At 46.8% G+C, this 17,360-nt stretch overlaps 1 protein-coding gene across 2 annotated transcripts in view; it reads right to left on the bottom strand.

Moving 5' to 3' along the window:
• TULP3 (TUB like protein 3) overlaps positions 1-17,360 on the bottom strand; it is an 84,426-nt gene that overhangs the window by 17,836 nt on the left and 49,230 nt on the right. For both annotated transcript variants that reach the window (XM_038394808.2, XM_043514484.1), the window contains 2 exons: positions 12,570-12,732; positions 6,185-6,361 (listed from right to left, as the gene is read on the bottom strand). In XM_038394808.2, coding sequence (XP_038250736.1) covers positions 6,185-6,361; positions 12,570-12,732 — 340 coding nt within the window. The remainder of the gene's footprint in view (positions 1-6,184; positions 6,362-12,569; positions 12,733-17,360) is intronic.

Below are 17,360 nucleotides of genomic sequence, written 5' to 3'. Positions count from 1 at the left end.
GAGGAGTGGATACCTGCATGAAAACAGGTTTCCTGGAGGTCAAGGGCAATGAACCAGTTTCTCAGATCCAGGGATGTAATTATGGTGGCTAGCGTCACCATCCTGAAGCATTAGAAAATGACATAGGTATTCAAATGTCTGAGACCAAGGATCAGTTTCCACCCTCTACACCTTTTGGGGACTATGAAATAACTGGACTAGAACCCTCTTCTGACAAACTCATGGGAAACTGGCTTGATTGCCCCCATGAGCAGGAAAGATTTGACCTCCTGCTTTAAGAGCTCCTCGTGAGAGGGGTCCCTGAAAAAAAGACAGAGAAGGGAGGTGGGTGGTGGTGGTGTTGCAATATTTCATGTCACCCACCTCTAATATCCAGTTGTCTGAGGCAATGTGCTTCCGGGCAGGTAGGAAGCGGAATATTCAGTCACTGGAAGTGGGTGGAATGGTAGAATAGTACAGCAGAGAATCTGGAGAAATAGGATGCTCGACACTCTTGACCAATCTGTCAAAATTTTCTCTTAGGGGGTGCAGATTAGGTGGTTGTAGGGGGCAGGGGAGTGATCCTCTTTTGTAAGGTTTGGATCTCCTCCTCAAAGGCTCCAAAGGTCTAAGAAAGCCTGGTGTGGGTGCTATTTGAATGGTCCGAACGCTGTGCAGATTGAGACCTGCTAAAGTGTCTCTTTTTGCAGGCATATAAATTCCCAGTGACCATAGCACTGCCCTTGAACCTTTAAGGGTGTGGAGTGAGGAGTTTGTGTCTGCACTGAAGAGCTTGAGCCCTTCAGAGGGAAGGTCTTCAGTGGTATTCTGCACCTCTTTAAGGAGTCCAGGTTGGAGCCCAGATGCTCTTTGCATATCCACAGTAGTAGCCAGGGATCTAGAAGCTGTGTCAGTGGCCTCGAGAATAGCCTGTAAAGAGGCTTTCATGATTAACTGACCCTCAGAGACAAAGGACTGAAATTGGTCTTTTTAGTCTTGTGGCAGGCATTCAATAAAGTGTGGTGAACTTGGAATAACTTAAATAATATTTCACTGTCAAAGCCTGGTAGTTTGCCACACAAAATAGAAGAGCTGCTGATGAATAGCTCTTTCTGCCCAAGAGGTCTATTTGTTTAGCCTCTTTGTCCAAAGTAGAGGGTCTGGCCCAACTTGTTAGTTTCCTTCATTAGCCACATCCACCACCAGGGAATTAGTTCCATTCCCTTAGCTGTAATACAACATATTTTATTTCCCCACTTGGGTGGAATAGTGGCAGGTGTTTGCAATAAAGTACATAAAGGCAATAACAGTGCCTCATTAACTGGTAAGGCAATTTTTCCCTGCGGGGACGATATTTAAAATGTCCATCGGGGAATGTTCAGACTCCTGGGCCTCTTCTAGCAGGCTCTGGAGGGATTCCATTACATGTTTCATTAGCTCCTGGAAAGCCCTAAAGTCATCAGCAGAAGAGGGCAATGGTGGCATTACAACCTCATCTGGGGAGGAGGAGGAGGACTTGGCTGATAAGGGTGAGCTTTCCTCCATCTGTGGCTATTGCTCCTCTTGTACCGAGGGGGCATACGGCACTGAAGGATCGTCAGGCACTGAATGATGTGGTACTGGTGGGTGTTGGGGTTTCTTTCTAGCTGGTACCCTCTAAAACTGTTCCACAAAGTGCTCCCCTGGGTTCCAGTAAGCCCACGCAGGAGGGGGATAGGTGAGGCGTCTCCAAGGATGCTCATATCCCAAAGGTCTAGGGTACCCAGTGGGCTCCACAAGGTCCCCTTCAGTAAATGAACTCAAGAAGGGTGTAACAGTTCCAAGGTAGAGCCCTCAGAGTCAGAAATATCATCCTCTGGGCTAAAAGGGGGGGCCCTGAGGCATTGATGATGGTACCAAGTGTTGGAAGTCAAGCTGCAGCTGTCAGTGCAGTACCCAAGAGAGAGATCTAGTAGAGAGAGATCTAGTAGAGCTCCTGTCAAGATTCCTTCCCCACTCTGAACTCTAGGGTAAAGATGTGGGGACCTGCATGAAAGACCCCCTAAGCTTGTTCTTACCAGCTTAGGTTAAAAACTTCCCCAAGGTACAAACTTTGCCTTGTCCTTGAACAGTATGCTGCCACCACCAAGCATCTTAAACAAAGAACAGGGAAAGAGACTATTTGGAGATGTCTTCCCCCAAAATCCCCCCCAAGCCCTACACCCTACACCCCCTTTCCTGGGGAAGGCTTAACAACAATCCTCACCAATTGGTACAGGTGAACACGGACCCAAACCCTTGAATCTTAACAATGAAAAATCAATCAGGTTCTTAAAAGAAGAATTTTAAATAAAGAAAAGGTAAAAGAATCACCTCTGTAAAATCAGGATGGTAAATACCTTATAGGGTAATCAGATTCAAAACATAGAGAATCCCTCTAGACAAAACCTTAAGTTACAAAAAGACACAAAAACAGGAATATACATTCCCTCCAGCACAGATTATTTTACCAGCCATTAAACAAAAAAACCTAATGCATTTTCTAGCTAGATTACTTACTAACTTAACAGGAGTTGGAAGGCTGCATTCCTGATCTGTTCCCAGCAAAAACATCACACAGACACACCAAACCCTTTGTTCCCGCCCCCCTCCAGATTTGAAAGTATCTTGTTCCCTCATTCGTCATTTTGGGTCAGGTGCCAGCGAGGTTACCTTAGCTTAACAACCCTTTACAGGTAAAAGGGTTTTGCCTCTGGCCAGGAGGAATTTTATAGCACTGTATACAGAAAGGTGGTTACCCTTCCCTTTATATTTATGACAGCTCCTTAGTAAGGGAGACCCAGGTTTATCCAAAATGAGAAGATCCTCCAGAGAAAAGAATCTCGAGCGTGGTCAAGAGCTATGATAGCCAGTGGTGCTGGAACTTGGATGTGGATCGGTGCCAAGGAGGAATTGATGCACGCAGTACTGGCGAAGTTGACAGAACAGCTTCTTTGACACTGGAGCTGTAAGACATGATGGTACCGGAGTGTAGGCAGAAGCCCTGTGTACATCAAGGTGCTGGATGATACTGATGTAGGAGCCACTCTGTCCATAGAAGACTTTTCTGCACACATCATCTTATGTGGTACTGTAGTGGGGCAGTTGCCCCACTTTGGCAGACAAAAGGTTAATAGCAGTCCTTGGAGCAGATGTGCACAATCCAGCCAATCATAGAAGGCTTAGAAGCAGCCATTCGGGGCCAGGCTGGGCCCTATATGAAGGCTGCAAAGCAGAAGAGACAGGAGTCTCTCCCTGACAAGCAAGGGAGGAGTACTGGCTCCTAGGGATAGCACCTTAGATAGAGCAGCGCTGGGCAGGCTCAGGGGAGCAGAGGGAAAGCTCCAGCCTGATACCTTCCAGGCTGCGGCCCCTGCTAAAAAAGGGCCGAGAAGGTGCAAGAGCAAAAGGGAAGTGGCCCAGGGAGCGTGAGCAGTGGAGGGGAGAGAAAGGTGCAAGAGCAAAAGGGAAGTGGCCCAGGGAGCGTGAGCAGTGGAGGGGAGAGAAGGAGGGCAGCACACGGCTGCTGCCAGAGGGTCCCTGGGCCAGGACCCAGAGTAGTGGGCGGGCCTGAGTCCTCCTCCTTCCCCCTTCCACTATACCTGGCCATGGAGGAGCATGGCCTGATACAGACTGTGGCTTGCCCCTGAGGCAAGGGGCTAGACTTTGCACCTGTCCTCATGGCCAACTGCAGCTCCAGACTGAGGACTGTGGATACCCCGGGAAGGGGAGAGAACCGAGTGGGGTACAGCTGGAGGGCTGTGTCCAGAAGAGGATGACGCAAGCCACGGAGCAACGCGGGTCCCAGAGAGCACTGCAGAGCAGAACAATGGGTGAGACACCACCTGCAGAGGGCACTCCACAGCTGGACAGAACTAATTCCCGGAGCAACCAGTAGGAGGCACCACGGTGGTGAGTGTGCAACCTGTCACAGGTACCAATGCTTTGGTACTGATTTCAGTCTGAGACGCCAAGTGAAATTGGTACCAAGGTGTCGGTACTACATAAGAAGAGGGAAAGGTAACCCCTTAGGGGACTCAAGGTGTCCCAGGACTGAGATTTATGGGGTGACCTACCACACTTCTTTGTTTCCCTGGTAAGGGAAAGAGTCTTCTTTTCTTAGAAGTCACTATCTCTGGGGTGCTGCCAAGGTTCCAGCAGTCACCTGAGCTGCTGAGGCTGATGTGCAAGGGGAGAAGCAGACCCCTCAGAAGCTAAGGAGTGTTCCATTTCTATACCTGCCTTTAAACCCTGAGCAGACCTTGCCCTTTGATGGGAAGTGAGTCTCTCTGAGACACCAGAGACAACTAGAATTACTGTTGCATGGGCAGGGCTTAAACCAGTGTCTTTGGCATAATCTGGTGCCAATGTACTAAACCAGAAGTCCTGGAGGGGGGAGGGAAGAGACCTCCCTTTGAAACCACAACTGTTCTGAAATTAAATAAAAAACAACAAACTAAGTAAATAACTAAATGAAAAATTCACAGTAAGTGAGAAAGGTGGGAAGCTGTAGAACAAGCAGACAGTAAGGCTATGCCTACACTACCACTGGATCAACACTCCGGCAATCAATGCACTGGGGGTCAATTTAGCGGGTCTAATGATTCGCTAAATCACTCTCAGGTCGACCCTGGTACTCTACCCTGAATGAGAAGAGTAAGGTAAGTCGACGGGAGACACTCTCCCATCAACCCAGCGCTGTGCAGATACCGCAGTAAGCCAACCTAAGCTACGTCAACTCCAGCTACGTTATTCATGTAGCTGGAGTTGCATAATTCAGATGGATTTACCACGGTAGTGTGGACATTGCCCAAGTTTTGCTCCATCTCAAGCCACAGATGGGTTGAGAGATAAATGAGTGGCAGTGAGTCCGCACATCCCTATATGACCTTATAGGGGAGCATGAGGAGTTATTCTGTGCAGGCTCAGGCCTGCAGATGCTGCTTTACCGTCTCCAGTCAACAGTGCACAGCACCCACAGGGCATATACTCAAACAAGAACTGAGAGGGAACTTCTGTAAACTTCCTGGGATTTATACTTGGAGTCACACCACTTTATTTTGTGATTCTATCTGATTTCTTGTGGTAAGCAGGGTTAGGAGTGGGAAAGTGCAGGAAGTGCTGAAGTACCTGGTTTTGTTGATTCTGTAAATTGCATTCTTCCCTATGAATCAATATTATACTAATGTCCCAGTATGGTATTGCACATACAGAGAATTGCTGGAGGTGCTGGTGTTTTGGATGAGGTATAAAGCTAAGTTCCTGACTACTTGTCAATAAACATCCCAAGGCGTATTTTGAAAGAGGAAAGGCGTTAACCCTGGTGTTCTTGCCAAATTCTAATCTGTGTACTTACATTCTGCCTTCCTAAATTTCCCGTGAAATTTCAATCAGTTATTCTCTTGCACTTCCTGTCCTAACTCTTGTGTAATGTTGCTGTTCATGGATAAACAACTGTTGCTTCTGAGTGGTGGATGACACGATCCTTACAAATTACTACAAATCTCAAAAGGTTAAGTCCTTTGGGAACCTTTTAGATGACAGGCACCACAAGGTAATGTAAACTGTGCATCAAACAACACGGTATTCATTTTTATTTCACTGCAAAATGTTTAGACAGCACGCAACTAACAGACTTCCTGCAGTACTGGCAGGGATGTGATACACTTGGCAGCAGTGGACACTCTGATGAGAAACTGCTCAACGGGACACAGTATTTGACAATAAACCTTTATGCATATTTTCTATAACAGCTGTTTGGGATATCCTCTGAATCAGGAAGAGCACCTTTCCTGCCGGTCTCCTGAGCAGTTAAGTAATTACTGCATTGTTGGCTGGCAGTGGAGGTTTCTAATACTTAAGAACTATACTGTGTTGTTACAATATTAACAGATAGGTACATGGAATAAAAATGTCCGGGACACTGGCAAAACCAAGAGAGGCAATTTGTGATGACTTCCTTTGGAAAGATCAGAAATTATATGGAATTTCTGTAATCTCTTAAAACATGATAGGTATGCCAGTTACTATTAGTATTTTAGACAAGGGAATGACAGTTACACATCCGTCAATGTATGTTCTAGAAATTGCTGGCTGCCTTTGTGTATGGAAGCTCACGTGCACACTTGTATTGTGAGATGATTCCTAACAGACCCCTGTCCAAACCCTGCATATAGCCAACTCTCACCTCGTTTCTGTAGGATTTCTTGCAGATCCGGCTTGGCAGCTCTATCTATGAGGGTCTCTTCATCATTGTCCTGATCTGCATCATCTTCTGTTGTGGAAGATACTACAGAGAGGATTTGGAGTTTGGTCCCTAAGTCTTGGACTTCTGGCTTCAGGAAGGCAGCTGGGCCATCAATGCCTGCAGGCAAAAGTGAAACAGAATGGAGAAATCTCACTGTTTTTGTAACTGGCTGACTGTGTTAAGCATCACAAGAAGGCACCTCATTTCACCTCTCCCCACTCAAACACCCTTTTAGAACACTGATGCATATGAGTGCCCAGGCATTTTTCACAAGGGGAAAAAAAAAGGCTGTCTTCCCAAAGAAGCACTTTACAGGATTCTGAGTCAGGAGACCTAGATTCTAAATCTGGCTCTGACAGACTTCCCGTGTTACCTTGGGAAAGTCACGTTAACCTCTCCAAGCCTCAGTTTCCCTATCCCTAAATGGGGATGATGATACTTCTATCGTCACAAGTGGTTGTGAGTTTAAATTAACTGATGTTTGTAAAACACATCGAAACTCCCAGATTTTATTTTTTTATGGGCAACCATTTTAAGCCTTTACTGTCCACAGTAGTCATTTTCTTTGTTAAATCACCTTGATGTTAGTCTATGGGTATGTCTACACTATGAAATTAGGTTGAATATATAGAAGTTGGTTTTGTAGAAAGCGTTTTTATAGAGTCGATTGTGTGTGTCCCCATACAAATGCTCTAAGTGCATGTAGTTGGTGGAGTGTGTCCACAGTACCGAGGCAACCATCGACTTCTGGAGCATTGCACTGTGGGTAGCTATCCCACAGTTCACGCAGTCTCCGCCACCCATTTGAATTCTGGGTAGAAATCCCAGTGCCTGATGGGGCTAAAACATTGTCACGGGTGGTTCTGGGTACATATCGTCAGGCCCCCCTTCCCTCCCTCCCTCCTTCCGTGAAAGCAAGGGCAGACAATCGTTTTGCGCCTTTTTTCTTGAGTTACCTGTGCAGACGCCATACCACGGCAAGCATGGAGCCGCTCAGCTAACCGTCACCATATGTCTCCTGGGTGCTGGCAGACGTGGTACTACCTTGTTACACAGCAGCAGTTTATTGCCTTTTGGCAGCAGACAGTGCAGTATGACTGGTAGCCATCGTCGATGTAGTCCAGGGTGCGCTTTTAATCGATCTCGATGAGGTCGGGGTGCCTGGGCAAACATGGGAGTGACTCAGCCAAGTCATTTCCCTTTTAAGTTTCGTTTCATGGCGATTCAGTCCTACCAGCAGTGCACTGTCTTTTAATCTGCAGCCAGCAGAAGACGATGGCCGCAGTCATACTGCGCCGTCTTCTGCCGAGCACCGAGGAGATGATGATGGCTAGCGGTCGTACCGCACAGTCTGCTGCCAGCAAGATGTATAAAGAAAGATGAAGTCGATCAAAACAAGAAATAGACCAGATTTGTTTTGTATTCATTTTATCCTCCCTCCCTCTGTGAAATCAACGGCCTGCTAAACCCAGTTTTGAGTTCTATCCTTGAGGTTTTGAGTTCTATCCTTGAGGAGGCCATTCTGTTTCTCGCAAAGCCATCCCCTTTGTTGATTTTAATTGCCTGAAAGCCGACCCTGTAAGCCATGTCGTCAGTCGCCCCTCCCTCCATCAGAGCAACGGCAGACAATCGTTCTGCGCCTCTTTTCTGTGCAGACTCCGTATTACGGCAAGCATGGAGCCCGCTCAGATCACTTTGGCAATTAGGAGCACATTAAACACCACACGCATTATCCAGCAGTATATACAGCACCAGAACCTGGCAAAGCAAAACCGGGCGAGTAGACGATGTCAGCGCGGTGACAAGAGTGATGAGGATATGGACACAGACTTCTCTCAAAGCATGGGCCCTGCCAATGTGGGCATCATGGTGCTAATGGGGCAGGTTCATGTGGTGGAACGCCGATTCTGGGCTCGGGAAACAAGCAGAGACTGGTGGGACCGCATAGCATTGCGGGTCTGGGACAATTCCCAGTGGCTGCGAAACTTTCGCATGCGTAAGGACACTTTCATGGAACTTTGACTTGCTTTCCCCTGCCCTGAGGTGCTAGAATACCAAGATGAGAGCAGCCCTCACAGTTGAGAAGCGAGTGGCAATAACCCTGTGGAAGCTTGCAACGCCAGACAGCTACCGGTCAGTCGGCAATCAATTTGGAGTGGGCAAATCTACTGTGGGGGCTGCTGTGATGCAAGTAGCCAACGCAATCAAAGATCTGCTGATATCAAGGGTTGATCACTGCTTGCAGAAGCAATAAAGTCATTGTTGCTTCACATTCATGCATTCTTTATTACTTCATTACACAAATAGGGGGATAACTACCAAGGTAGCCCAGGAAGGGTGGTGGAGGAGGGAAGGACAAGGCCACACAGCACTTTAAAAGTTTAAAACTTATTGAATGCCAGCCTTCTGTTGCTTGAGCAATCCTCCTGGGATGGAGTGGCTGGGTGGTCGGAGGCCTCCCCACCGCGTTCTTGGGCGTCTGGGTGAGGAGGCTATGGAACTTGCGGACGAGGGCGGTTGGTTACACAGGGGCTGTAGTGGTGGTCTGTGCTCCAGCTGCCTTTCCTGCAGCTCAACCATATGCTGGAGCATATTAGTTTGATCCTCCAGCAGCCTCAGCATTGAATCCTGCTTCCTCTCATCACGCTGCCGCCACCTTTCAGCTTCAGCCCTCTCTTCAGCCCGCCACCTCTCCTCCCGGTCATTTTGTGTTTTCTTGCACTCTGACATTGTCTGCCTCCATGCATTTATCTGTTCTCTGTCAGTGTGGGAGGACAGCATGAGCTCAGAGAACATTTCATTGCGAGTGCGTTTTTTTCGCCTTCTAATCTTTGCTAGCCTCTGGGAAGGAGAAGATCCTGTGATCCTTGAAACACATGCAGCTGATGGAGAGAAAAAAAGGGACGGTGGTATTTAAAAAGACATTTTATAGAACAATGGGTACACGCTTTCACCGTAAACCTTGCTGTTAACATTACGTACATAGCACATGTGCTTTTGTTCCAAGGTCGCATTTTGCCTCCCTCCACCGCGTGGCTAGCTCCTCATCCCTCCCCGTGGCTAACAGCGGGGAACATTTCTGCAAACAGCCCTGCAGGAATGGGTACCTCTGAATGTCCCCTTAAGAAAAGCACCCTATTTCAACCAGATAACCATGAATGATATCACTCTCCTGAGGGGAACACAGAGATAAAGAACGGATGTTGTTTGAACGCCAGCAAACATACACTGCAATGCTTTGTTCTACAATGATTCCCGAGTACGTGCTACTGGCCTGGAGTGATAAAGTGTCCTACCATGGTGGACGGAATAAGGCTGCCCTCCCCAGAAACCTTTTACAAAGGCTTTGGGAGTACATCCAGGAGAGCCACGAATGCCAGGGCAAATTAATCATTAAACATGCTTGCTTTTAAACCATGTATAGTATTTTAAAAGGTACACTCACCAGAGGTCCCTTCTCTGCCTGGCGGGTCCGGGAGGCAGCCTTGGGTGGATTCGGGGGGTACTGGCTCCAGGTTCAGGATGAGAAACAGTTCCTGGCTGTCAGGAAAACCGGTTTCTCCGCTTGTTTGCTGTGAGCTATCTACAACCTCATCTTCGTCTTCTTCCTCGTCCCCAAAACCTGCTTCCGTGTTGCCTCCATCTCCATTGAAGGAGTCAAATAACACAGTTGGAGTAGTGGTGGCAGAACCCCCTAAAATGGCATGCAGCTCATCATAGAAGCGGCATGTTTGGGGCTCTGACCCGGAGCGGCCATTTGCCTCTCTGGTAGGCTTGCCTCAGCTCCTTAAGTTTCACGCGCAACTGCTTCGGGTCCCTATTATGGCCTCTGTCCTTCATGCCCTGGGAGATTTTGACAAATGTTTTGGCATTTCGAAAACCGAAACGGAGTTCTGATAGCACGGATTCCTCTCCCCATACAGCAATGAGATCCCGTACCTCCCATTCGGTCCATGCTGGAGCTCTTTTGCGATTCTGGGACTCCATCATGGTCACCTCTGCTGATGAGCTGTACATGGTCATCTGCAGCTTGCCACGCTGGCCAAACAGGAAACTGAAATTCAAAAGTTCGCGGGCCTTTTCCTGTCTACGTGGCCAGTGCATCTGAGTTGAGAGTGCTGTCCAGAGTGGTCACAATGGAGCACTCTGGGATAGCTCCCGGAGGCCAATATCGTCTAATTGTGTCCACAGTAACCCAAATTCGACCAGCAAGGCCGATTTCAGCGCTAATCCCCTTGTCGGGGATGGAGTAAGGAAATTGATTTTAAGAGCCCTTTAAGTCGAAAAAAAGGGTTTCGTCGTGTGGACGAGTGCAGGGTTAAATCGATTTAACGCTGATAAATTCGACCTCAACTCCGAGTGTAGACCAAGGCTAAGAATACTCTGCTATGTAAGTCACAGTAAACTAGGGGGTGTTCACAGCTGTAGACAAGATGCCAAACTATATGTAGCTGCCACGTGGGTTTCTGGTGGAACCAACGTACACAAGGTTAACCATATAAACCAGCTGTGATACTGCAGTTCTTGTCACAGACACTTTACACAGAGGGTGCACTATGTGCCAAGTATATAAGAGAGTGAAGGTTGTTAGGGGTACCTTAACTTTGCATTTCCAAACCATCTAGAATTTGTTTTAAGTGCAGTCTTCAATTTGGATTTCTTGGTTTTCTGCTGTTTTTGTATTTTAAAACTCCAGTGGTTTACTCAGATGTTCTACCTTTGGGTTACTGACACATTTACAATCTTCACTCCATTTTAAAGATTCTTGGTCTGAAAATATGCAAGTAGCTTCAAGGTCAGGGAAGCTATCCAATTTTCATCCCTCTGACTTCTGTAGTATCTAGCTTCCTGATTCAGGGGTGTTTTTATTCTCTCCTGTCTCATTTCAGAAGCATGCTCTCTAACCAGAAAGTTTCTCACAATCTGCTTTCTCCCAGTTAATTCTAAGCAGGCTATCAGTCCAGCAAATGCTACAGCTGAAGTCTCCTCTCACTCCTCTCCCAATCTGCAGCCACTGATCCACAGAACAGAAAAGAGATTTAAAGAGATGGGCTGCCAGGAGACAATATATTTCTAGGAGCAACCACTAAGTTCATTTTTATCTTTTTTAGCTCATGGTATCCCTTTCATGTGTGTCACAAAACCCCAAGGCACACCCTGCTACCTCCCTGATAGTTTGCAAGAATCCTGGCTCTCGTGGTACTTTTCCTGATACTTTCCCAGGCTTGTGGGGTTTTCCCTGTCACCTCCTATGCCCCATCATGTGTGGGATTCCCTGGGCTATGAGCTAATCACACTCTCTTGCTATGTCACTGTCCCCAATGGTTCTTGCCACTATTTCACTGTCAGGCTGTGAGACTACTGAGATCTTGCCACTGGCTCCTTGCTTTCTCAGTGCCTATAGCTTTCCTTACTACCAACACTTTGCTGCTATGTTGCTGTCACCTCCCTGCCATATGCAAGGCCCACTGATCCCAAATTTACCTCCTTACCATATGGCAAGACCTAAATCTAGTGGATCCTGTTTGCATGTCACAGGGACAAGACTCTGAAAAACTCCTCTCACCCAACACTTGGATTTGTAATTTGAGATTAGCGCGAGTTAACAGGATAGTGGAGAGGAATTCCAGATGAAAGAGAATGCAACAATCCTTGCCACCAGCAGAGGGCGGTTTACTCCTTCAGAATTTCAGAAGGAATTGGGCTGTGGCTGAAACCCAGTGTGTATAAGGAATGCCAGTGTAGACAGGAGAAACTAAGAAAGCTAAATTCAGTATTCATCAACCCCTGTACTGCCTTCCCCTTCCCCATCAGCCTGTCACAGCAATTTTTGAGAACTCTGTCATGATAGTGCATGTTGCTGCTATTCATTTATTCCCTGTCCTCCTTTTCTCTTACTGCTTCAGAAAAATCCAATGAATCTCTCCTGCTCCAGATGTATAGCTCCCTACATTTCTGGGAACACTACTAAAGTACCCAGGAGGTGAGGAAACTACACAGTTCCACACGCAATTCTGTTCAGCCAGATGGCTTTGGTCCAACTCTAAGGAGAGATCATTCAGAGATGGATGGATTTTCCCAGCCTAATTATTTAATCTGACACTGGAGTCCAGGTCAGGTTGATAGTTTTTTACAGCGCAGTGTTGCTTAGCAGCAGATGAGTGACAAGGAACAAATGAATGCTGCTCTTCTTTTGTACCCAACAAAATCAATCCCTCTAGTTTCTCGGCCACTCATTCCCCTGGGGAATGCAAATGTGATCACCCCTAAGGTAAAAACTAATTAGCATTTGTAAGAATGTCTGTTGATCAGGAGGACTACGCACCATGCAGGACAACATCGCTGTGAAAAGGGGTGTGGGTCTCGACTAAGGGAGTCTGTTCCTCACACCCTTTGGGCTTTGATCTACGCAGCTTTGCTTCTGGATTTGGCTGCACCATCAAGGGCTCAAGACGTTTCTTCCTCTGCTTCTTCTCCAGAAGAGCTCTCTGTAAGAGAAACAAAGGATATGAAGGAAGGATGAATAGCCACACACACTAGAGAGGAGGAGGCAATGCATGGTCCCTCCCTGGCCATTGGCAAAGTATTTTATATTGGAACCACTATGAAGACTGAAAAGCTCCAGTACGCTCTGATAAGGGTTTCACACTTCAGAATGATTCCAGGATGCAGACTTCACCGAAGACTCTGGACTGAGGCACTCACTTGGACTCTCAGATTCCATTGCTGGCAGCCAGGGGTCAAGGCACCACCTTAGACTGCGACTTAATCCTTGGCCATCAGCAATCTTTTGTCTTTGTATCCAGTATAAACTGCCACAACTCTTTAATTCACACTGAGTTAAATTTAGCAGGTTTATTCAGAATCCACTATGAAGCATTTCACAAACTAGAATTAGCAATACAAAACTTGTCTGGTGGTTTCATTAATCACTGTCCATAACTTACCTATTTAAAACTGATGGATAGGATAGAAATGATGACCCATCAGAACCCTCCAGCACAGGGGTGGGCAAACTACAGCCTGCGGACCAGATCCGGCCCCTCAGGGCTTTGGATCCAGCCTGCGGGACTGCCCCCCGTGGTGCCGCAGGCCCCGCGCCACTCTCAGAAGCGGCCGGCACCACGTCCCTGGGGCCCCAGGCGGGGCAGAGGGCTCGGTGCATTGCCCTTGACTCCAGGCACCACCCCCCGCAGCTCCCATTGGCCGGGAATGGGGAACCGCGGCCAATGGGAGCTTCAGCGAGCCATGTGCCCCTCCCCCAGGGGCCACGCAGAGTTGTGGTGTTGGCTGCTTCTCGGAGTGGCATGGCGTGGCGTGGGGCCAGGGCAGGCCGGGAGCCTGCCCTGGCCCTGGTGCGCACTGCTGCCACCCCGGAGCCGCTTTAGGTAAGTAGCGCCAGGTCAGAGCACAAACCTCTCCTGCACCCCCGTCCCCCAACTCCCTACCCTAAGCCTCCTGCCTGCACCTCACAACCCAACCTGCTGCCCTGAGCCCCCTGCTGCACCCCGCAACTCCCTGCCTTCAGCCCCCTGCTGCACCCCGCAACCCTGTGCACCCCAACCCCGTGCCCTGAGCCCCCTGCCGCACCCCTTCTCTGCCCTAATGCCTTCCCCTTTCCTCGCTCCTGCACACCGCACCCCCTCACACCCCGCACTCCCTCCCGCACCCCAACCCTTAGCCCTGCATAGTTTCCCCACCCAAATGTGGCCCTCAGCCCAAAAAGTTTGCCCACCCCTGCTCCAGCATCTCTGATTCTGTCTTTTTGAAAAACATCTTCAGTTACCAAATTTGGTATGTCAAATGTGTAATAGTACAGATAAGATAATTTCATATTAAATGCCAAGATGTACATTTGTGTAGTATTACTTCTGCATGGGTAACAATTCAAATATTTTATAGTGAAATCTTAACATAAGGTTGCTCTATCTAGACTTTTAACCATATTTGAGGACTCGTCCCAGGAGCAAGTAGGAACAAAAGGTTTTTAAGAATGTACAATTTTGACTGAAAAAGATGTTAAGAAAACAACCCAGATTAAAAGAAGGGAGAGGGATTTGGACAAAAATTGATCTGGATGGGTGGGACTTTCTATGGCAGTGGTTCCCAAAGTTTAACAACCTGCGAACCCCTTTCACTAAAGTCTCATGAACCCCCTCTTAAAAATGAATATTTCCAGGGATTTTTTTCTTTACCCGAGTATAAAATTATAAAAGCAGTGATCTTGGAAATAAAATTGTTTTTATGCTATGTATATTAATCATCAATAATAATCATTACAGTATTTTTATTACATTATGAAAACTCTTCCAATATCTCACTTTTGTAGCTTGTATCACTTTGAATAAGCCTGTTATAAGACAAGGCTCCTATGTTTCATCAAGAAAAAAGAAAAGGAGTACTTGTGGCACCTTAGAGACTAACAAATTTATTTGAGCATAAGCTTTCGTGAACCAGCATGAAGGTATTTAAGAAGCCAACTCAAAGAGTTCCTCCTACACAAGCATTCAGGTCTTGAGCAGTCCAGGCAAACAACAAAGCTTAAACTTGTTCTTCAGAATAATTTTAAAAACAAAACTAACTGCCTATTTAATTTTAAAAACAGCAAAAAATGTCCACCTCCCTTTCCATTTCTTATAAGGAGTCTTGAAGAATAAATCTCCTCAGTGTGACAGATATGCTTGCTTTGATCTGCTTAGCTCTTGGAAGTCCAGGGGCTCTGCTGGAGGCTACTGGCCCCATGCTGCCCAGGGTTCCTAAGGACAGCTCTGTCTGCCATTAGGGAATTCCCCAAAAACCCCCTGTAACATTTTGCGAACACCAGTTTGGGAACTACTGCTCTACGGGAAAAGGAATTATTAAAGAAATTCCTCTTATGACAAAACGCCAGCTTCCTACATATCCCCTGACCTGCTTACTTAATACCCTATTAAAGGATCTACATTTTAAACAGAACGACAAATTAATTACCTTTTTTATTGTTAGCAGCTAAGTTTTGCATTGCACATTACCAGAAAAATGCAACTGCTCCTCCTATGGAACTGAGGTATAGCAAAATATGGACTGTCCTTGTAATGGGAAAGCTATCACAGCAAAAAGAAAAGGACTACTTGTGGCACCTTAGAGACTAACACATTTATCTGAGCCTAAGCGTTCGTGAGCTACAGCTTACTTCATTGGATGCATTCGGTGAAAAATACAGTGGGGAGACTTATATACACACAGAGAGAACATGAAATAATGGGTTTTATCATACACACTGTAAGGAGAGTGATCACTTAAGATGAGCTATTACCAGCGGGGGGGGGAGGAGGAGGAGGAAAACCTTTTATGGTGATAATCAAGGTGGGCCATTTTCAGCAGTTAACAAGAACATCTGAGGAACAGTGGGGGGTGGGGTGGGGGGGAGAAATAACATGGGGAAATAGTTTTACTTTGTGTAATGACCCATCCACTCCCAGTCTCTATTCAAGCCTAAGTTAATTGTATCCAGTTTGCAAATTAATTCCAATTCAGCAGTCTCTCGGAGTCTGTTTTTGAAGTTTTTTTGTTGAAGGATAGCCACCCTCAGGTCTGTAATCGAGTGACCGGAGAGATTGAAGTGTTCTCCGACTGGTTTTTGAATGTTATATTTCTTGACGTCTGATTTGTGTCCATTTATTCTTTTACGTAGAGACTGTCCAGTTTGACCAATGTACATGGCAGAGGGGCATTGCTGGCACATGATGGCATATATCACACTGGTAGATGCGCAGGTGAACGAGCCTCTGATAGTGTGGCTGATGTGATTAGGCCCTATGATGGTGTCCCCTGAATAGATATGTGGACAGAATTGGCAACGGGCTTTGTTGCAAGGATAGGTTCCTGGGTTAGTGGTTCTGTTGTGTGGTTGCTGGTGAGTATTTGCTTCAGGTTGGGGGGCTGTCTGTAAGCAAGGACTGGTCTGTCTCCCAAGATCTGTGAGAGTGATGGGTCGTCCTTCAGGATAGGTTGTAGATCCTTGATGATGCATTGGAGAGGTTTTAGTTGGGGATTGAAGGTGATGGCTAGTGGCGTTCTGTTATTTTCTTTGTTGGGCCTGTCCTCTAGTAGGTGACTTCTGGGTACTCTTCTGGCTCTGTCAGTCTGTTTCTTCACTTCAGCAGGTGGGTGGGTATTGTAGTTGAAAGAATGCATGATAAAGATCTTGTAGGTGTTTGTCTCTGTCTGAGGGGTTGGAGCAAATGCGGTTATATCATAGAGCTTGGCTGTAGACAATGGATCGTGTGGTGTGATCTGGATGAAAGCTAGAGGTATGTAGGTAGGAATAGCGGTCAGTAGGTTTCCGATATAGGGTGGTGTTTATGTGAGCATCGCTTATTAGCACTGTAGTATCCAGGAAGTGAATCTCTTGTGTGGACTGGTCCAGGCTAAGGTTGATGGTGGGATGGAAATTGTTGAAATCCTGGTGGAATTCCTCAAGGGCTTCTTTTCCATGGGTCCAGATGATGAAGATGTCATCAATGTAGCGCAAGTAGAGTAGGGGCATTGGGGACAAGAGCTGAGGAAGCGTTGTTCTAAGTCAGCCATAAAAATGTTGGCATACTGTGGGGCCGTGCGGGTACCCATCGCAGTGCCGCTGATTTGAAGGTATACATTGTCCCCAAATGTGAAATAGTTATGGGTGAGGACAAAGTCACAAAGTTCAGCCACCAGGTTAGCCGTAACATTATCGGGGATACTGTTCCTGACGGCTTGTAGTCCATCTTTGTGTGGAATGTTGGTGTAGAGGGCTTCTACATCCATAGTGGCTAGGATGGTGTTTTTAGGAAGATCACCAATGGATTGTAGTTTCCTCAGGAAGTCAGTGGTGTCTAGAAGCTAGCTGGGAAGTATGTACACAAGAGAAGTGCCAAAAAGAGAATGGGTGTTTAGAAATGTGGTCATCCTTTTCAACATACTCAGAGGAGGAGGACTCTTCAGTCAGCAAGCCAGAATCTTTGAATATTAACCTGATGCTACATAGGAATAAGTTATGTAGTATGTTAACATGTTATTGCAACTTTGTCTTAGTAAAATTTCAAAACAAAACAAAAATCACAAAATGCCAAAGTTAAGCTTGAGACCACACCTCTCT

The sequence above is a fragment of the Dermochelys coriacea genome, chromosome 1 (assembly GCF_009764565.3).
Source record: "Dermochelys coriacea isolate rDerCor1 chromosome 1, rDerCor1.pri.v4, whole genome shotgun sequence".
Lineage (NCBI taxonomy): Eukaryota > Metazoa > Chordata > Testudines > Dermochelyidae > Dermochelys > Dermochelys coriacea.
The sequence above is the reverse complement of the archived record's forward strand: the minus strand, read 5'-3'. Positions and strand labels throughout refer to the sequence as shown.